General features: G+C 36.9%; 1 protein-coding gene across 2 annotated transcripts in view; it reads right to left on the bottom strand.

Annotated features, from left to right (window-relative positions):
* Positions 1-20,896: 20,896 nt before the first annotated feature.
* Positions 20,897-22,846, bottom strand: part of LOC131047140 (uncharacterized) — a 64,180-nt gene continuing 62,230 nt past the window's right edge. The window contains exons 5-7 of one of the 2 annotated variants that reach the window (XM_057980990.1): positions 21,866-21,916; positions 21,645-21,757; positions 20,897-21,301 (exon numbers count right to left, since the gene is read on the bottom strand). In XM_057980990.1, the coding sequence (XP_057836973.1) occupies positions 21,193-21,301; positions 21,645-21,757; positions 21,866-21,916 (273 nt within the window). In that variant the 3' untranslated portion in view covers positions 20,897-21,192. The remainder of the gene's footprint in view (positions 21,302-21,644; positions 21,758-21,865; positions 21,917-22,846) is intronic. The other variant, XM_057980991.2, reaches the window with a different exon arrangement.

Raw genomic sequence — 22,846 nt, 5'->3', positions numbered from 1 at the left:
GAGGCACCTTGTGTGATTCTCCTTGAGCTCCATATGAGGATAGGTGTAGGGAAAGAAAGGTTGTTGAACCCTTCATATACACTTTGCAATATATTAAAAATGACAAATATATGTTCTATCAGAACATGATGGAAATGTTGTCTAATTTGTTGAGCAAGTTGACATTAGTGTCCTTCTATTGTTCTCTTTATGTAATAAAATTGTGATTCTAGGACAGAATATAAGAGGGTTGATTGGGGGACATTACAGTAACTTACAAGTGCATGTATGCATGCAAGAGTATTTTATGAATTTATTAGCTACACATAACTTCAAAGTCAAAAATCTTCAAAGGAATCACAACCCAAAAATAGCAACACAACTATAAGTCCCAAACAAAGTTAATATTTACTCTGACTTAATAGTTAACTAAACATTGATCTTGGACACAAATGTTCTTGCCGCCAAAGAGCCTTCATTGTATTACAATCCTCTATAAGCCTCTTTAAATCCCTATCAATTTATTATTTGACATCTTGAAACATACCATGCAAGTCATCTATTCAAAAAATATTGCATCCACCCAAATAATCTTCTTGTATAGATTATATTTCTATAGATATTTTGATTGTTTTTTTTAATTACTTGACATGTTATCAAAGTAATGTAGTGGTATTGGGACTTACAATGACATTGCTCTTTCAATTATGTACATGTAATTACTTAATGTGTGAAATTTTTAATTAATATGATGTTATATAGGCATAGAAATTTTTTAGATGTTATTACAAAAACCATGGACAAAATATGTGTAATCAAAATATGTAAACATGAGCAAATGGTCATAACCATGAAGCATAATTATAAGAGCATGTGATATAGGCATGATGAGTATAAATGAAAATGTTAGCATCACAAGATAAGAGCATTGGAAGTATGTGTTGGAAATGTTGTCATTGATGTCAAAGGTTATTTTACTCAAGCAAGAGTGAAATTAGTTGTTGATGTCAAAGTGGGATTGTTAGAAATATTGTCATTAATGACAAAGGTTGTTGTCAAAGTTTGAGAGATTGTTATATCGATTTCAATTGGAGGCCAACTAATGGAATTTTATTATTTTGAAAGAGATGTAATAGGAGGATGATTCGTGGAATTTTATTATTTTGAAAGAGGTCTAACTGGAGGCCAACTCATGGAATTTTATTATTATGATTTAATTTTATACAGCTGATCTATGTGTTTTATATAATTAATTTTGGTGCCCAACGGGATATAAAAAGTTGAAGTGTGTTTGTAAGTATGATGTGTGAGAAAATGTTATATTATTTGAATACAAAGCAAAGAAAATTTAACGTAGAAAAGATTTAATATAGAGCAGATTTTGTGAAGTGTGAAAGTGCAAAAAAATTGTTCAACATCAATTGAAGAAGCAACATCTAAAAGGTGAAATTTTGCAGAAAAGATTGGTGCCTCCTAAAAGAAGAGATTGGTGTCTCTTGTTGAGTTGGTACTTAGTTGTGGGGATTGGTATCTCCAATAGGTTGGTGCCTACAAATTTTATAATTGGGAGTTGGTGTCTCTAGTAGATTGGTGCTTACAAGTTTTGTAAGTGGAATTTGGTGTCTCCAGTTGGTTGGTGCCTATAAATATTTGTAATATAATTTTATTTTTTTGTGGCTGGATTTGGACAATAGATCTTAACAATCCTTCTCCACGATTTCTCCTCGAATGGGTTTCCACATAAATCATGTGTTCTTAATTGTGTGGATTGTGTGTGTTTTCTACTATTGTGGTTGTTAAATTTTAAATAAGTAAAAAAAATCCGTATATTGATTACCCCCCCTTAGTATACATGTGTGCTCATCAATTGGTATAAGAGAAGGTTCCTTCATAAATGATCTAACCGCTAGAAGGTAGACCTTAGGAACAAGCATGGCAATTCAAGAAGGTTTCTCCTCAATTAGAGCTACATTGTTTAACGAAACAAACTATGCTTTCTAAAATGGCTCCAAATGGCTCTCCCGCCTCTACAGATTTTTTGAAACCCGACTACTTGCATGCATTTGTTGATCCTATACTGAGGGTTGCTTCCGCTAGCGTCGGTGTGCAGGGTGTGGGTGGTGTGTATGTCGTCACTCTAGTTGGGTCATGCCCCCCACCCCTCCTTGTAGGTTCTTCAGTTGTTTTCAGCCCTCCCCCACTCCCTCTCGTGGGTGTTATGGATCTGAGGGGTCCTACTATTACTGTTGTGGGCAATGGGGATGTGGTTGCTCCTATTGTTGATGTCATGGTCCCTCCCAGACATCCTCTCTCTAGTGGATGAAGCTTTTCTCGGGTGACCAGAGCTACTGATCAACCTTCTAAGGGGATTTGACCTCTTCCCTATGCCAAATCATACCATGTGGTGGTTTGTGGACAAGATGTTGTGGATAATATTGATTTCTATCAACAATGTGCATTGGTGTGCATATTTGTTGGATTTTGGCCTTCTCTTCCAGACCTCCATTGTTGGGCGAGTGAATCTTGGAAGCCTCTGGTTGCACATAACATTGAGCTCTATCCTTGTGCTAAGGAGTTTTTCAGTGCTAACTTTATTTCTTCTTTGAAAAGAGATCTAGTGTTGAGTAAGTCGTGGGCTTGGGGAGATCACTCTCTTTTTGTGAAGCCCTGGACAACTTCCTTTAACCCCCTTACTGAATCATTTAATGTGAGTTCAGTTTGGGTTCGTCTTCCTAATCTTTCTCTCCATTTTTGGGAGCTTTCTTGCTATAAGGCCATTGGTAACTCCATTGGACGTTTCTTGAAGGTGGATGAGGTCACATCTTCTATGGAGAACTCTACCTTTGCCCACATTTTAATTGACATTGACATCTCTTCACCTCTCTCAAGAGATGTGGTTCTTATGGTTGGGGATGTTCCATGGACGCAACCATTGGATTATGAGGGCCTCCCCTTTCGCTGTCGAAAATGCTTCTCAACAGGTCATCTTGCTTCGAATTGTTATATTCTTCATCATAGGGGTGTTGCTACTTGGTGGAATAATGCTACTGCACATCATTTGGCGGTCACAGTTGGCTCCCCTCATGAGGATGATGTCTTCTCCCAAGAGGAGGTTGTGCCCCTCACTGTTGCAAATGCTCCTATTGATCCTCTCGCTTCTATTGTTTTGGCCTCCTTTGCTAAGGCCGCCACTCCTATTCTACAACCCTTTTCTACTCTTACTGAACCTGCTTTTGATGTTGTTCTATTGCAGACACCTTCTGCTAGTTTTCTACAACAATATGATTCCATGGTGGATAGTTTCGCTACAGGGACCTCCCCACCCGATCCTTTCGTTGTGGATCCTTGTGACAGTATTTCCTAGACTGTCGTTTGTCACAAGCGGAAGGGGAAGTCTTCCCCCTCCCCCAAAACCCTCTTTGTTAAGGCATGGGTGCTTCTCCCCCTCCTTGAGCTAAGTTTTGGGTTTTTGGCTTGACAAGTGTTTCTTCTCGCTTGTTGTGTTGTGGAAGTGTCATCATGGCTAGTCTTTGTTTTTATCTTCATAGTTATGATTAATGTGCTACTACTGGGTATTTGTTTGCCTTTTATGCCCTCTAGACTATTGTATTTGGGGACAACACCCTTGTTTTGTTGCTTTTAATACAAAAAAACAAACTATGCTTTCTAGAGAATAATGATGCAAACTTATCTAATCTCTTGGCTTTGATATTTGGAAATCAATAGTGAATGGTTACACAGATCCATCATCTCCACCAATGGATCAGGCTAGAAAGAAGGCTAGTGAAAACAATGCAAAAGCCATGAATTGTGTGTTTTAGCAAAACTTGAGTTTTTCAAAGTGATGCATTGTGGATCAGTAAAAGAGATCTAGAAAACAATTCGTAACATACATGAACGTGATGATAAGGTCAAGAAAGCTAAGCTCCAAACTCATAGAAGATAGTTTGAGGGCCTAAAAAATTAAAGATGAGGAAAATGTTGCGACCTACCTCCTTCATGTGAATAAAATTGTCGACAACATTTGAGATCTTGGTGAAAATGTTGAAGAATAAACGATTGTGCAGAAGGTGCTAAGGTCTCTTCCTTTAAGATTTGATGGAAAAGTATATGTTATTGAAGAGCTAAAGGATCTAAATTCATTAACAATGGATAAATTGCATGGGATTTTCATTGTGTATGAAGTGAATTCTAAGATTTTAGATTCAATCATTCATACATCCTTTCCTCAACTACCAACTTTCCTTCCCAAAATTTTGAAATTTCAAAGTATCTCACACCATCATGCTTGCAGAACCTTTCATCCTAGGTGTGAGAATTTGTTGAAAATAGCCAAGATCAAGAGCACATTCAATAGCACAAGAGAGACAAAACATTTGATAAGAATAAACTGTATTCTAATCAAGATGCAAAATACTGATCAACTGGATCATCAAGAAATTACATACAATGTAGATGAGCTTGCTTATGAAGGCGAGGCTAAAAGACAAGAGAGCACACAATGATGACATGTGGCTCAATGAGATGCAAGAGTAGGTAGGGGTAGGTAGGAGAAATGGTAAAATATTCCACATGAGGTGGATCACCCACTAAAGGTGGAATTATCACTCCACAATAAGTGAATATGATAAAGTAATAATAATATCACACCATAAAAGGTGGAAATTCCCCTACATACACACTCCCAATGTAGCACATCTCCCTAAGTGTCTCATATGCAAACTATATTGTGTTATGCATGTACCTAAGTAAACTTAAGAAAAGTGTAATTATATCCAACATGAATAATTAATTACACCAACACCCCCCCTTAAGTGCAACTCTACAATGAAACTAAGCAATGCAAGATGGATTCCAGATACAAGGCCATGTTAGGTACTCATGTACAAATGCAGATGCAATCTCCCATAAAGCGAGGAAAGAGAGAAAAACCCAATGGCAAAAAACCCTCCCCCAAAAGAGAGATGAAAACTATATACAAAGGAAATCTCAAAGAAGTATGAGAAGGACAAAACCCCATGTGAGGAAAAAGCACCCCCATATGAGAGAAGAAGAGAGACCAAGTAGCCCCCCCCTCAATGTAGAATTTGCACCAATGGTAGAAGCTCGAAGTTGAATGAAGAAACTGCTCCATGAACGTCAAACAACATTCCTCCCCTTAGGAAGAAACAAAACCAAAGGTGTAGCCATGAAGTCTCCCCAATCATGAAGGGAAGATGTAGGAAAAAATCTCATGATGAATGAAGTCTCTGAAAACTGCTCAAGTGTCCCCATGTCAATGCTAAAAGTTATCCCCTCCAAAGGTGGTGTACTGATTCACACTACTGAAAAAGGAACTCCAAGATCTAGTGAACATGAATGTAGAACAATATACAAAAACTCACATGTCTCCTCTAAGGATAAAGAGACATCCTCCAACTATTGTACATAAGCATCCACAATCGTCAACCTCAAAAGAATGATCATGTAGAGAATGAACAAGAGGGTCAGAGTGTTCCCTCGCAACAATCAAAGAAGGATCATCTTCATCAAAGAGAAGATGAATGCCATCAATGATGTCTCCCAAATCGGCAATGTAGGACTCCACAAACAAAACTGCAATGTCTATCAAGTAGTCACCCCAATGAACTGAAGCTTGAAGACAAGATATATCCTGTTGCACTAAATCACAAGAAGGCAAAACTGTTGCAACATCTGCATCATCAAGTGCAATAGGTGGTGTGATATCAATAGGAGGAGATGAAATGCAAGGCTCAAAAACGAGGTCACATGTGAGAATCCCCAAGTTCAAGTACCCAAAGTTCTCCTTGAAATCTGAATTATCAACATATGAAGAATCAACCTTATCAATAGGACCAAAATGTGAAAATGAGTACAACTGAAATGCACGATCAACCACCCTAGTTACAATGATAGATCTAGTCTCCAAGTCTCTAATGATAATTGAATCAGGTGTGAACTCCACAGTTTTCCTCGTTGCCCCATGTGTGATTTGATAGATGGAAAGAAGATTGTTTATCAAGTGGGGTACATGTACACAACACATCATTGAAGGAGTTATCCCCAATGGCAATAGATCCTTTCCCAATCACATCTATGTACGTATGATTGTCCATAAAAATATGTGGCATGGTGCAAGGCTCAAATGAAGAGAACATAGACTACAAAGATGCCATATGATGATAAGCCCCTGAATCTAGAAGCCATCTCCCCAAATCATGACTTGTAGTAGCACAAAGAGCTTGTCCCTTTCCTTTTGACTCAAAAGTGTGATCCTTCCCTTTATCATTTTCCTTGGAAGAAGAAGCCGGTGTAGACATTCTAGAAGGCAAAATAATTTTATTCTTCTCAAGAAGATGTTTCAATTCATCAATATCCTTCTTGTAACAACGTTGTTCATCATGTCCCGACTTCTTGCAATATGCAAAAAAAGATTGTCCTTATATGATTTCCTCTTAGGTGAGGATTTAGAATCACCTTGTTGTGGAGAGGACAATTGTGCTCCATCTTGTTGTGTCTTAGGCTTAGGTTGCTTTTGGTTCTTGCCTTTTCCTTGATTGCTTTGATTCCCTTTATTAGCCACCAAAGCTTGTGACTTTGAAGATTTGAGAATCCTCATCTTGCTCAACTTAGATTTCTCAAGTATCAACATCTTCGTGAATGCATCAAAGGATGGTGGAGTGTAGGAGGCACCTTGATCCAATCGATGGGTGTGAAAGCTAGAAACAAAGGCTACATACTCTAATTGAAGCTTGTCCAACAAGTTGTAAACCAATTGAGCATCCTTCTTGTCAATGCCACAATCCATAAGCTTTGCCCTTAACTCATTTACTTTCGTGACATAATCTTGGATTGTATCAAAATACTTGGGATCCAATGTTGTGAGTTCACTATCAAGCTTGTAGCCCTTAATCTCGTCAACTTGACCATACAACTTCTCATAAATATCCCAAGCCTCTTTAATTGTTGTACTCTTCTCAATGTGAAAAATGAGGTCATCTAATACATACTTTCTCAATGTTCCAAGTGCCATAGAATTTTTAGTGAGCCATTCAACTTGAGCACTAGGATCAGCCTTAGGATCAGGTGGTGTTGTTATTGTTCCATTTACATAATGAATGAGTCCTTTTTCCATTAGTTTATTCCATGCCTTAATCTTCCATGATGCATAATTATGTGGAGTTAAAAGTGGAAATTTAGGAGAACCCATAGCACCAAAATGAAAAAACAAAAGATAGAGAGAGGCACAATCACACAAGACACTCCCCTAAATTACTCAATCATGAAACCCCCCCCCCCCAAAAAAAAAAAAAAAAGATGATTTGGCACTTTATATTTAGTGTGTGTACAATGTCCACTTGCAAAACAAGGCAAGGTGGACTTATGATTTCAACTTTACAATTGCCTCAAATAGGCTATAAGTGACCCCAAAAAATACTGCAAGTGATCCAAACTGAGATCCAAGCAAAATACAAGTACCAAATAGGCCAAAAATGACCTAATATTGGAAGTACAATTTCTACTTATTGCAAACTGATGGTAGATTATGAAAGTAGATGAAAAATTATGCACTTTCAAAAAAAAGCAGCACCAAACGACACCTGAAAAGGAAGTCATATGACCCCAAACGAAGCCTCTGAAGTTGCAAAATTGAAGATTAGACAAGTACAGTCATCAAAAACTGAAAATTGTGAAAATTGTATCCATCAAAATCATAAAATTCTCCCACCACTGCAAAGAGCATAAAAAATTAGCCCAAATCAAAAAAAAATTGCACCCAAAAAGGAGCTAATATGAGCAAGATATGGCCTTTTGAAGTTGAACTGCAAAATCAAAAAGCCAATTGAGAGGGAGGTAAAAAATTTCAAAAATGCTAACGCGATGTTGACGTCATCATTCCACTAGCTTAAAATTGACGGTCGTATGACCGTCATCTAGTCGTTGCACCCCTTGTATAGGTTGTCCATACGGTACGGACTTGATGACGTGGCACAATCAAAACTTTGACAAGTGTCGTACGATCCATACGGAAAGCTAACGTGGTTGATGAGGTGGTGCTAGTGACTGGGCGTACGACAAGATGATGTGGCATGTATGGCTTGGTAACGTGGACTGCCAACTGGGCAATGACATGGTAGAGTGACTAGGCTCCTGCATGTCGGATGACTGGATTCCACGTTTTCTAGTGACGTGGCAGTCTGAGTTTGTGCTCGGCGAACTATATCCCACCACGTCGCACAAGCTGGGTGTTGTGGTGTCGTCCCTCGAAGTGGTCATGGGAGCAGTGGAGAAAGACCGGTGGTGGGAATGCAAGGTCGAGCGGTGAACAGGTAGATGACTATAGGTTTTTGATGGTCGAAACCAGGTGAATGGAGCGGCAGTGGCAGGTAGATGGAGCTCGGGTGCCAGTGGAGGGGCCGGAAAGCAAGGTCGGAGTAGAATTCGTCGGAAAGGAGATGGAATCGGTCGGAAGGAAAATTGTCGGAGTGGGGAAGACACGGTTGTCGGAGCTGGTGGGGTTGGCGGGCCCCGGAAAAGATAAGACCATCAGTCGGATCGAGCATGAAGGAACGGGTACAGACGTCGAGAGAAGTATGGGGTGTGTCGAAAAATAAGTACGGACCCTGCAATATTAATTGTTGCAAACTACGGTGTCAATGAGGAAGGGGGGTGAAACCCCCCCCCCCCGAAAATCATATATTTTTTAATAAATAAAGCTTTTACATAAACAAATAAAATCTGTGAATTGAAAATTTTTGAAATAAATAAATATTCGCAAAAAAAAAAAAAAATTTAATAATTTTTTTTAAAGAAATATGTACCGTACTAACCGAATTGGCTAAAAAAATTTTCCAAAGCCCCAAATTTGATTTTTACCCAATATAGGCGAATTTATAGTTAAAATTCATGGAAACAATCACCCAGACTCAACGGTGAGGTCAAAATCGCCATAAGGCACAACCAAAAAGAGCAACTCCCCATATCCGAAATTGAAGCCTCCAAAAGCTCTCCAAAATGACTAATCAATGAAGCCCTATAGGCTCTGATACCATGTGAGAATTTGTTGAATAGCCAAGATCAAGAGAACATTGATTGCACAAGAGAGACAAAATATTTGATAAGAATAAATTGTATTCTAATCAAGATGCAAAATACTGATCAACTGGATCATCAAGAAATTACATGCAATGTAGATGAGCTTGCTTATAAAGGCAAGGCTAAGAGACAATAGAGCACGCAATGATGATATGTGGCTCTGTGAGATGCAAGGGTAGGAAGGGGTAGGTAGGAGAAATGGTAAAATATTCCACGTGAGGTGGATCACCCACCGAAGGTGGAACTATCACTCCACAATAAGTGTATATGATAAAGTAATAACAATATCACACCATAAAAGATGGAAATTCTCCTACATACACACTCCCAATGTAGCACATCTCCCTAAGTGTCTCATATGCAAACTCATGTGTTATGCATGTACCTAAGTAAACTTAAGTAAAGTGTAATTATATCCAACGTGAATAATTAATTACACCAATAATAGGCACGTCTTTCCCTCCAAGTTTGATTTTCCCCTATAAGCCTATTTCCCTTGAATTCCCAAATTTTGGGTTTGGTCATCCATGAATACTTTCCTTACCTACTAACTTTCCTTTCCAAAATTCCACTTTGCAAATTTTGAGATTTGAGAGTATCTCATACCATCATGCTTGTCGAACCTGTCATCCCTAATATGTCTTTCCCTCCAAATCTAGTTTTCAATATTTTAGAGTTTCTCATTTTGTCATACCTGTCGAGCCTTCGAGTTTTTTTTCCCTCTTCTTCCTTTGGCATGCAAAGTCTTCAAACTCTAACATTGGAACAAAAAGCCTTACCTAACTTCCTACATGACCCAAGATGTCATTAATGGCCTCAAAATGAATATGATTCAACATATGGGGACTCTCAAACATCGCTTAGTATTATTGGTCCCCTCTAATACATGAATGGTGTACAAAAGCATTTTGGTTGATGATGTAAAGGGAATGGCTTCAAGTGTGACCATGTAAAGGTGATGCAAGCAAACATGGGAAGCATATACAATTACAAACCACCATGGTTCTTTCACCAAGATCTCTAGATGATTTTGAAAGATACATTTTCTAAATTGGATTAAAAATAAAGAGAAGGAAAAAAAGGAGCAATTATAGGACCAATCTAGAAGTGGTATTCATAAGAAGCCCTAAAATTTCAATTTCTTATTTTGGGTGAAGATAATGTTAGCATATTTTGTGCCAATCTTGACAGGGAGCAAAGAAAACAGGGTCTTGTGGGATAGCAGGATAGGCAAAGTCAAAAGCGGGCTTCCTCGCTACCCCATGGGGTTAGAAAAGGCAGCAGCGGTGGGCCTCTAATTCTATTTTTGAGTTGATTGGCTTGGGCGGTCAACTCACTTAAGGTCACCGGCTGGAGGGTTCTCTGTCGTTCACGGGTCAGTTCCCCTTATTCCCTCTTACTGGTCAATGGCGTTTTTCTCTCAGGTTAAGGGCCCCCACTACCTCGCAAGCTTTTCTAAGTTCAGCAAATGATGTTGCGGAATAGCGCGATGGTGATCCGACCTATGGTCCCCACTACCCCGCACAGGCAAAAGAGAAGAGCAAATGTTGTTGCGGGATCGCGAGATGGTAATCTCGGTCTCTCCTCGCTACCCACGAAGGAAAATAACGGCATAAAGATGGTCTGCGGGGTAACATGTTTTGTGAAGCGGCTTCCCTGCTATCCCAGAGGACGAAGGTGACAACATTTTTGGTAGTGTAGGGTGGATAAACATAATGAAAGGTGTTTCCCCACTATCCCGCAGGGGATTTCTTAGGAGGCAGAGTGGCTTGCGGGGTAAGAGATGCCAAGGAGGTTGTTCCCCGCTATCTTGTGTGGTATGTAGAGCAACTCAATGGTCAACATAGCCAAGGAGACGTAGACCTAGGGTGCCACATCCGCCAATTGCGGTCGTTGGATTTTTATAAAGGCCCAATCCGACGACCATGTTTTAATCTCTGATTGGGCATGTTGGTTGCCTATGTGGTGAGATATTGTGCGTCCATCTTCGTGCGAATCTCTCAGATCGACGGTGGACTTTCAATTTTGCGATGACCATTGAAATTCAATTGCTCTGCAGGGGGTGGTTGTCGACCCAATGGTCCAGGATATTCTTTTCTCAGTTGGCGCCCGATTTTGGACCCGATCTCACTTCAACCACTAGGGATTATCGCCATTACTCTAGAAATGACCCTACAGACCAATTTGGGACGCCACTCATGCCTCTTCAATGCATTATGAAGACTTTTGGGTCTGACAGAGATTTCTCAAACGGTATCCCATGCGGATTTATCCTGATTTTCAGGAAATGATTGTCCCTCCTATGCCTTTGCAACCAATTTTAGATGAAACCCATGCTCATTCATTGCAGATTGAAGACCTTTTTGTGCCCGCAGATGCCATCTAGTACATCAAAAGCGAGGTTTTCACTCTTCCAAAGGCAAAGGACGCCTTAAGAGGCCAGTTTCAGCACACCATCAGATCATCCTCGATCTGATATTCTTCTCCCCTCTCAGATTTTGGTAACCTAACCCGGGTGGGGTTAGGGTTTCCATCAGTTATTCAATTTTGAGTTATGCCTGAACTATAAAGGCAAATTTTGTATCTTTCCAAGGGATCTTCTTCCTTTTCATTTCAGTTGAATACTTGTTTTCATGATTTGTAAAAGTTGCCTTGCCTTCACATTAATAGATTTTGCTTTCTTTGCCTCTTTCAGTTCTTACAACCTGTGTAATATTTTACCTCTTTGTATGGATGTATTCTTCTTTGCTTTTCCTTAGTTGAAAGTGTCTATGTTGATCCCTCTGTGGATGTCGAATGTGAACTAAACTCAGTTCCTCTCTTCATTTCACAAGATCCCAACCTTCACTCACACATAGGTGGCTAAACTAGGATAGGAATTTGTGCATACTCAGAGCAATTCTATTGATGTCCTGTGCAGATATAGACCGGAAGATCAAACTTTCAATCTAGGTGCAAACCTTTTCTCTTTTCAAGCAATCCTTCTTCCCCTTTTCCCTCAAAAATCAGTAGTGTTAGGTTACTTGTGTTAGGTTGGTCCAACACCTGCATCAGATTGGAAAGGAATCGGGCCTTCTCCGGAGACTCAACCTCACTTATGCAAGTCCCACAATTGAGAGGTTGTTTCTATGTGTCACAAGGTTGATGAGCTCAGGAGTTCATCAAGGGTGCAGACTTTTGTGACAACAGCTATTTTGGTATTGTAATAATCTGGGTTCATTCTAGATTTGTAATGAACATTTGTAACCTCTATAGATCAAATGAATAAAGGCATAATCAACCTTAGTTATTTGTCTCCTTGTGTATGGTATATATTTCTAGATGTGTGTTGTTCAGTTGGTCAACTAGATGACTACAAAATCCTTGCAAAGCCTTTGTAAGGTATCTTTTCATCATAACAAAATAATATATGGATATGCTCATAGATTACCAAGTATACTCACATAATATCTATAAGAATATATGTTTTTTTGAATGTATGTATACAACCTAGGTTTCTTGTGCATTTTAAAGGCATAGTCCTTTGTGGAATATTGATCAAGGTATCACCTTTGGTTTGAGTTATTACAATTTTTTATGAACTCAAAAATTCTATTACCTAGCTATATTATTGGCCACGAGTGTTGTCATTGATGTCAAAGTTTGTCATTGATGACAGAATACAAAATTGAAGGAGTGTTCTTCATAGGGGGAGATTGTTATTTGTAGAAATATTGTCAAAAGTTGTCATAGTCATAATGTCATCATTGTCTATTTTGACCATTTTACAAGGTCACTCGTGTATCCTACATGCGAAAAAATGATATGGAGTGAATAAGCATGGGATTGTAGATGTCATGTTGTGCTAAGATTTGCTAGTGTGGATAGTTTTGGCCCTCTCTAGCCTATTTAGGGTTTGCATGGTTGCCTTTCTTCTTATACCTTAAGTTTTTGTTTGGGGCAAGTACACTTTTCTTTCAAATGCTCGATGACCTGAGATCGTCCATTGTTGGTCGCTTAAGTTATCACTTAAGCCCTTGTGGTCATATTGTTACTGGTCCCTTTGCCTAGCAATTACCAACTTAATTGGACGGACAAAAGTTTAATATTTCCTAAGCCCAAAGATATGGTTCCGATGAATGATCATCATTATATCTATAAAGATTGAACGATGATCGTATATGATCACAAGATATGGGGTCCTCTTCCTATGGTTGCAAACTTGCAAAATGGGAACACGTTTGTTGGGTGGAAGGTGATCCAATGGGACCTCATCTCTTTGGTTGCAGGATTGCAGGGTGATGACACATTATCTAGGATTGCAAGAAGCCTTATAGTACCATGTCTAGCAGTCGTGAAACCATGTGATGAATGCCAGATGTCTAAGGCAAACCCTGATAGGAATTACGAGTGGTCTATCAAAATTTTGCATCTCAATCATTCGTTCTACTACAAAATGGAAAGATCAATAGCTCACATTTAAATTGGGCAAATGACTAACTCGTGAATTTCAATTTGAGTGGTTTGGCACCAACCATGAAGTGGTGAAGAAAATGAACTATAGGCCAACATGTTTGAAAATGTTTGTTTGTTTAGGAAATTCTTGGATGACATATGGAAAATGTCAATTGTATAGATGTGTATATAAATGAGAGGGGTCGTTCCTTTGTGAAAGTTGTGAGAGATGTTGCAAGCATAAAAAAGAATTTGTGTGGACTAGGGGCTATTGCAGAGGTGAAGTGACTATTGCACAATGGTATGTTTGGACCAAAGGCTAATAAATGACAAAGAAAAATTACAAGATCCATTGTGGCATTTTTTAATTTTGTCTCAAATAGAGGTATGTCTGATTTTTAGTGGTGAGGTTGTTGCCTCCTAATTTATATGAGGTAGGTGCTTCCTTATTTGAATAAGGTTATTGCCTTCTTATTTGTATAGGGTTGGTACTCATCTGATATTGTATTGATCTAGTGAATGTAAATGTTATTGCAATTTCCAATTTAATGAACAAGTTATATGCAAGATGGTGTATTTAAGATTTTGGTATTATGACTATGACAATAATATTGTTGTCTTTCTTTTGCTGCAGGTATGGAGGATGAACATGTATCGATTTCAATGTCATCCCCTTTCTTTTGAATGATGCATATATAGTAAGGTAGTCACAATCAAGTGGCACCTTGATCGGACATGTCCGACCAAGATGTCACTTGGTCATGACTCTTACAAATGTCAACCGATCCTCTCGGTGTCTATGATAACTAATCGGTGCCATTGTAAATGATAACAGATCGATATAAACACACCCGATAATGAATCAGTATCAAAGCAAACAAGCTCGATAACTAATAGCATTACATATGCTATCGGGTTACTAGCCCGATAGCATTTAGATCGACGCTTAACTATGTTAAGCAAGTCGTCGATCTAATCCATCTTTATCCAATGTCAATATCATAATCATGATCAATGTTACAGTCTGATAAACATATTCAGTTTGGAAAGCATAAATTAGATAATCTAATAGCATAGATGAGTAAACCAAAACAGAATAGAGAAGATTAACAGGTTAGGAAAGTCTTATCTTGCAAAAGCTACTAATGCATTAACAATGAAGGGGTTATAGTCCTCTTGGGTTGATGTCCAAATTGATGTGTTGGTGAGGGGATTATAGTCTCCAAAAGGTTGGTGTGTCTTCCTAGCTGATTGTAATTATTTGTTCTCTTTGTAAGGCTAGATTTGGGAAGTAGATCCAATTAGCTAGCTCACTATGGTTTTACCCTTCTAAGGCTTCCACATTGTATATAGTGTTATGTTTCTTCTGTGGTATGATTATGATATTAATGATCCTAACTATTAGTAATTAGATATGAAGTTATCAAAGTTAAATTTTGAAGATATACTAATTCACCCCTTTGAGTATATTGAAGTGTTCCAATAATAAAGGTATCAAGATCTACTATTGGCTCCATCTCTCCGACTCAACACACTCACAACATATTAACAAAAATGTATTTTTAGCTTTATCCATTTTGGTGTATTCTCATTACCATGTTTGAATATATAACAACATAAGGGGTTATCATAAAACACATTTTCAAACACATTGTAATATCCCTTGCTAAATCTAATTGAAAATTTCTGACTAAATGCTCAAGGAATATTGTCAAACACTTGCCATGAAACTTTTGTACTTGTTGATTGTGGTTTCTCTTTTGATATTTTGATGTATGAGATGATAATATGCTTTCATGGACATATATCAACATCTAAAACTGAATGAGAATGCAATGTAACACTTACCACTAACCTTTCAATGACAATGAGTGAAATATGCATCTACAGCTAATAGGCATTTCTACGAACACTTGGCATGCATTCTAAGAGACTACTCAAAGAGTATATTAACTGAAAAAGAACCTACAGTTGCTAATCATTTAATCAAACTTTTTCAATGCAATCTAATTATGCAATAAGATCATCTACAACAAGTGGCATTATGACAATCAATTGTCATGCAATGTAACAACTGAAGCAATGACCAGATTTATTTAGATGCAACCTTATAACCCCCTTATTATTGATTGAAATGAAAAGTTGATTACAATGTCAATATCATTGGCCAAGACTCTTGGCTACAATATGAAAATGCAAAGTGGTATTTCTGAAGATTAATGGTAGCTAACTACCACTGATTGGTATGCACTGAAAATGAATATGAAATGCAAGGAAAACCTAGACTAATGAAGCGTCAACCCTTTGGAAAATGAGAAGCCACCAAATAATGATCACAATTTGCCTTCAATGAGCCCAATCAAACCTCCAAAACCAGTCGCCCCTGTTCTGAAGTATTTGTTGGATTTTATATAATGTGCACTTCTTTTGACCTCTTTCGAGCATGCAAACCCAAGTATGGGCCTCGGGAATGGAGTGCCCAAGCCTAGGAAGTAAAATCGTTGCTTTGTGAGGGCCCTATGAGCAAAATCGACCTCCTCCAATAGTGATATTATGAGGCCTGAAAATATATCAAATCTAAAGCTTCTCCAAATTGCTCTCAAATAAAAGTTGATAATGCAATCAACAAGCTGATAATGAATGTAAATCAACCTCCCTCAAATCAAATGATGACTCTAACAATAATACAACTGCTACAATCCTGAAATCCTCAAAGTACTATATGCAACAATACCTCAACTGCTGCAATGATATTTTCTCCAATAAGATACAATAATATATCAGCTATTGTATCCAAAATCAAAGTGCAATAATACCTCAGCTATTGCACAAGAAACCCCTTGCAAATTTACAACAACTATTGCAAGCTTCAAAAACCCTTGTTCTTTCCAACAATGAAGCGCCAATGGAAGACTGAAGTATCTTCCCCTCAGCTGCAACCCTTCGGAGGAATATTTCACCACCTCAATTATGCTAATCAATGGGAGGTATCGTTCCCAATGACCAATAATGGTAGAAACCCTAATTGGTTCCTTCACCACGAAGAACTCCAATTCAAATATCAAATCCCCGATGATTAGAAGCTTAACTTGACCTTCTTTTATACTTTTTCTCCAACCTTTCAAGAAGCTTCTAGAAATATTATTAAAATAATATTATTTTACTTAAGTGACTTTTATGATATAATATTAATTTAAGTCACTTTTATTTAATTGAGATCTTTATAAATAATTAACTGATAACTTTTAATTAAAATAATCAATTAAGCTATCCTTTAAGAAATATCATTAATTAGGACAACTTAATTAATTAAATTAATTAAATTATTTTGCCTCCAAAAAAATGGGGACGTTACACATATATAGAAAATCATATGTTTTAATAAAGTTTTTAACCTTAAGTTCCCCTAACCAACATATAGGCACAAAGTGACAAACAAAATAGGTGTGCATTGTGCAATGGGTACTTTGTGTCAAAGTAAGTTTTGCCCTTTTGTGGTGATATCTATTGCAATAACTTAGGAAAACCCATTTGTTTTAGTGAAACCAAAAGGAAGCCTTACCCACCTCAATAATTGATTCTTAGTTCCCCAACCTGAATATAGGTTTTGTGGGAATTCTTCCAAGATTTGACACCCCCAACACCTAGAAGAATGTCCAACCTTAGGATTTGGAATTTACAAGTCAAATCACCAATAAATTAGCATTATTGCCGGGGAATTTTTAATTCAAAAATCAATTTCAAGGCCCAAGTTAATTAGTAACCTTGGTGTAGCCAAGATGACTAGTCCTTGGTACAAAATATGGTTGAGAAAAATACAAGTTTAAAAGAATTAACAAACATAAAATTAAACAATAAACCTTATACCTTCTCCTTGATTGAGCTAAAATGATGCACCAAACCCACTTGATTTGCTCCTTTGGTTGTAAATATGTTGATTGTTCTCCAAGTAGCATAACCATATGGACTCTAACATGGAAATTTTAGCATAATGATAGTATGATTGTAAGTGATTATCAAAGTATGGGAAATGGCACCGATTTGTATATTTTAGAAGAGGAAGATCAATGACTAAAATTCAAATTTTAATGGATGGATAGGATTCAAATGGAAGAGTTTACATGGATTGAGAATTTCTCAAGTCCTAAGATGATGCCAAGTGTCACCATAGGAGCACTTGAGAGAGAGATGACGAATATGAAAGATCTTGTCATTAAGGCAAGTCTTGTCTTATTTGCAAATGGAAGAATAAGAATGATTGGAATAAAGGAATTTAAAATTCCTTGGATGTTCTTTGAGTTTACTTTGGGAGAAAACCCATGTTCTCCTCCCAAATAGAGAAAGCCTTTTAAGGCTTGAGAGAACAAGAAAAGGAGTTGTTTATTGCAAATAGGTGGCTTATCCTTTAATCCATGGATTAAGAAATGTGCAAATGATTAGAAGAGAGATGGTGGGGATTAGGTGGAACTAAGAGGCAAGTGGGAGATGTTGAAGGATTTGACATTTGGAGAGAAAATGAAATTTTGATTTAAATTTCATTTTAAGAAGGGAATTAAAAGCATATTTTAATTCCACTTGGACAATAAAGGGGATAAATGAATTAAACTAAAGAAATAAGGGGATTTATTTAATTTAATAGATGAAAATGGAGTATAGTTAGCTAGGTAAATTAATTTAATTATTTACCTTCAATGGATTAGTTAGGAAAATAGAAAAATAAAGGTAATTAATAAATTAATAATAAATTATTTAATTAATAAGGGAATGGAATTAGACCGATATGGAGGGGAAAATTGATCAAATATCAATGGTCTATTTTAAACGTCTACATTTTGCCCCTTTTTGATGCGGTGTTATCATGTTAAAGGTATTCTTGAATCTTAGACAAATAAAATATGAGGATCGAGGATACCACAAAACTCATGCCATAAAGGATGCGAGCAAAAGGATGGTTGAAACTACAACTCCAAAAGTAATTGTGTAAAACGTCGAAAGTGTAGAGATCCAAGGAAAGGCATGTCAGAAAGAGAGTTTGAAACTCTTAACAAAGACAAAGGAAACGATAGTCGAAGGAAAGTGATGTGAAAATGGTAAACTCCAACATTTAGCATAATCATTGGAATTTAAACAATAAACCTCCACACTTCGAACTTTTGGAACCTTTCCAACTTCCAACACATGATAGGCACATAGGGGATGAAGGAGACTACACTTCGTAAATTTAACAAATGATGACCCATACAAAGATTTCTCAAATCAATAAATGATGCCCAAAATAACACCGAAATGCACAAAGGAGCTAGGGCTCGAGCTTAATTCAGCACTATCAAATTGATCACAACACAACCATAATTAATTATTTCTAAATTAATATACAAGGTTGATGTTGCACTAGAACTAGGAAAAGAAATGAAAGAAATTCAATGAGAACATGTTTGGTTAAATGATTACAAAAGCCTATAAGACAATTGATAGTCAATCATAAGAGGTCCTGGATTGTTGAAATTGCATTCTAAAAATTCATGTTTCTAGCCATAATGTCAATGTCTCAAGGAGTATGCTATTGTCCACTCTAAAGCATTGCCATCCACTATATAGCATTGCCATTCACCCTAGGGTGTTGCCATCCACTCTAAGGAGCAAATGTCTTATGCACAAGCACACATGTCATGTTCACTCATCATAAAAAGTCTTATGTATGAACACTTGCCTCCATCGCTACAAACTTGTTCCTAGTCTAGTATAACCTATCAAATTTGAGAAGGAAAAAATGGTATGCCTAGGGCACATTTAGGGACTCGCTTCAACCAAGCCCCTAATACCATGTTTCAACATAAAGTAGTAGTAGAGTTGTAACATGCAATCATGTGATGATAGTGTATGGAATTGTAACAATGGAGGTGATATGTGCAGCACCAATGGAAGCCCAAGATAGATAGAAGAGAAAAGTGTTAAGTGCTAGAAGATGGAGTGAGATGATTGAGTAAAGGATCCCTTTCCATTTTGGTAAAGTTTCCTTAAAATGGCCATGTTTGGGTCCCAATTGACCATTAGAAAATATGGTAGGGTTAGCGTTAGCAAGGCAGATGACTATTAGGCAAGAAAACATGATTTTGAATGTCATGCAAGCCAAGCACAAGCACAAGTATCCAAGGTGAGTTAAAGTCAAAAACCATGGGCAAAACAAGGTGTTTGCAACAAGAGAAGTTTTATTTGGGTGAAAGGGGATGTTTTTGAGATGGTTTGAGCTATGAGACAATCCACAACATCTATTTATCTTAAATGTTTAACTTATTTCTGCTGTTGGCTCAAGTTGTTCTATGATTTTTTCCCCTTCACAAATACAACTGTTATTTCATTCTTATTATTGTGATTAATTTACATAACATTGGAAGCATTTTGCCCAATGGTAACTATCACTAATCAAGATTATAGAAATCTTATTTGATTTCATTTTAAAAATCCTTTTACAGGCAACCCTTCCTATCATTTTTTTTTTTAAATAGATCATTTTTATAAAGAATTCCAAGCATTCTAAATCCTAAATGGGAAAGTTAATTAACAAAAAGGATGTCCCCTCGAGTTATTATTGATCTCAGATAAGGGGGATTGACTGACCTCCAACCAACTGACAGCTACATCAATTTCTCATGCCAATAGACTTTAGCAATGGGAAAGAGTGTTAATTTGCATGAGAGAGTTCTTGTTCAATCCATTTGTGAGTTTTGGATGCATATCCATTCAAAAGCCATATAATTTGTGAGTTTTGGATGCATATCCATTCAAAAGCCATATAATTCTTCTTGGTTAACTATTTTTGGAGTAAAAGCATGTAAGTGCACTGAAGGAGAGTGCCTATTGAAGCAAATTGCAAAGCAAGGCAAGCTACACGAACATTGATTATCTGTTGCTAATATTTTTGGAGGCTTCAAGGACACAAGTGACTTGCAATATTGCAAGGTGACAGTCCCAAGAGAACGCAAGGCCTTACTCTTCTGGAAATTTACAACATTGAATTTGTCTGGTATAATCTTTTGTGTTGAGTTTTGTTTCTATTTATGTTATAGTTATTTACTCATGTCTTTCCATTCATGCAACTATCTACGATAGTTTATAGCACATAAAAGAGCATAATTAACTTTTAAGAAAATATTAAGGGAAGTCGAATCAAATAAGTTGTTTTCACATAAGATAAGATTTGTGTTGATGAATCAGACATGGAATAATTTATGCTATTCATAGACCAAATCAGCACAATCATCGCTGAGAAGATGATAGAAAACACAAACACCAACATCATGAATTCTTAACAGGAATTTGCAAAGGAAAAGAGGTAGCAGAATAGTGTCAATCAAAAGCTAACAAAAATGGCCAGTTGTGAAAAATGTTTACACAAGATTGGAACAGCTGAATATTCTTTAATCTAATCATTGTTTTTAAAATAGGAACTGAAATACGTTGGTCCCTTCTAGAAAAGAAAGGAGAGGTGAAAAAAAATGAATTCTCTTAGAACACAACCAAACACCTATTTTGTTCGTTTTTAGCAGATGTACAATGAATATGCCTTACCTTTGTAAAATATTCCCAGAATATTTCAGATCATGTAACCTAGGAATTATTGTAACAAGGAAACTTAAGGAATAAAAATTACAGAACTACCATCAAGATTATAACCAATCCATACTAAGAGCTCTTTGAATGCTGATCTGGCAGATTCCTGACATCGTAGAGAGTACTGTTGGCATTGTAGTAAATCCATATGTATAAATTTAATGTTGAAGCAAGAGTCACCCTGTGACGGTTACAGACAATTTGTTAGAAGATGAGAAAAAAGATTCGGGGTTATTGATGCAAGAAAATTGTGGATGGCCCCACTAGTAGATATGTTCCCCTCAAGGGAAAAAAGTTAAAAACCATGAAATCTAATTTCTGCATTTAATAAGAACAAAATTTATTATTACCAAGTGCTTCTATGTGAGGCATTAAGACTACAAAGTATCTGCATCTGGTACTTTCACCCCATTGGAGCCAATTTATGAATTAGGCCATCCGGTACAGATCACAAAGCATATCAACAGCACACTATCCTAGATTTGTCAGTTTGTTATAAAATATCTTGATTTATTACTACTTACCAGAAGATGTATGGCACTAGCATATATGCAGCCACCGCATCAACATGCCAGAAAAGATATATTGTTGCAGCAATAGCAAACCACAGCAGCACAATATCAGCAAATGCAGCGCTCTGTCATTATATAAACAGGATATATAATGAATAAGACATAAATATGATGTATTGTTGTTATATTGTGCAGGAAATCTCAAGTAAAAAAGAGTGCGGCTGTTTCCATACCGGACTGTGCAGGCCAAAAAACAAAGGAGTCCAAAGAAAATTAAGAAGCAACTGCACAGCCACATGTCATATAAGCCATTCAATTAGGAAAGGTTAGATGAAAAGAGAGAAAATTTTCATGTTAACATGTCAAACCTGTAATTTGATTTTTGTGAACTTTCATCCAATTTCTCCTTACGGGGCAGTATGAGCATCTCTCTCCTAAACCTACTAACTTGGTAGTGACAAATCTACTAATAATTATATTTGCATTTATTTATCGTTGAGATGGTGTATTTCAGCTTTCTGATGCTTATACATCTATTCTATGTTAGTGTTGTGGTTGGGCACATTATTTCACTGAAATCCTAAATTTGTCATGGTATACAATTTTACTTTTACATCTCAAATTATAAAGTAACTTCAATTAGCAGATACCAAATTATCTGTATTCTCGATAAAACAAGAAACCATCTTGACAAGAAGGTCAATCATGCAAAATGAGATGGAATATACTACAACAAACGTTTCTCAGCAAAATTGCACTGCAACCAAGGAATAGTCTAGAAACTAAATAATTTTTTGTAAAAAAGGATACTACAGCAAAGAAATCCTTATGTCAGAAAGACATGAAAATTGTAAGCTGTTCAAAACTAGAAACTAGAGTATTTCATAAAAAAAGATGATATGTAAAGGAATGCAATAGAGGTTCAAACTTGAAGAATTATAATATAATGTTTCTGTGTGATTAGATGTATGAAAATATGAATAGGTGCACAAACAATTTAAGAAAGATAAATCACCTGTTCGTTCCAAAATGCTTGGATTGTATCTTTTTCCTGCAACTTCAGTCTGTTACACTCGCAAGTAATAGAAAGCAGCCATAGCACATTTATCTCAAACTAATTGAAAACAGTTTGGACGACTCAAATGTTTTCAACATATATTGTGCCCTGTGCCTCCAGCTATTGTTTTCAACATATATTGTGCCCTATGCCTCCA

This window comes from Cryptomeria japonica, chromosome 3, assembly GCF_030272615.1.
Source record: "Cryptomeria japonica chromosome 3, Sugi_1.0, whole genome shotgun sequence".
NCBI lineage: Eukaryota > Viridiplantae > Streptophyta > Pinopsida > Cupressales > Cupressaceae > Cryptomeria > Cryptomeria japonica.
The sequence above is the reverse complement of the archived record's forward strand: the minus strand, read 5'-3'. Positions and strand labels throughout refer to the sequence as shown.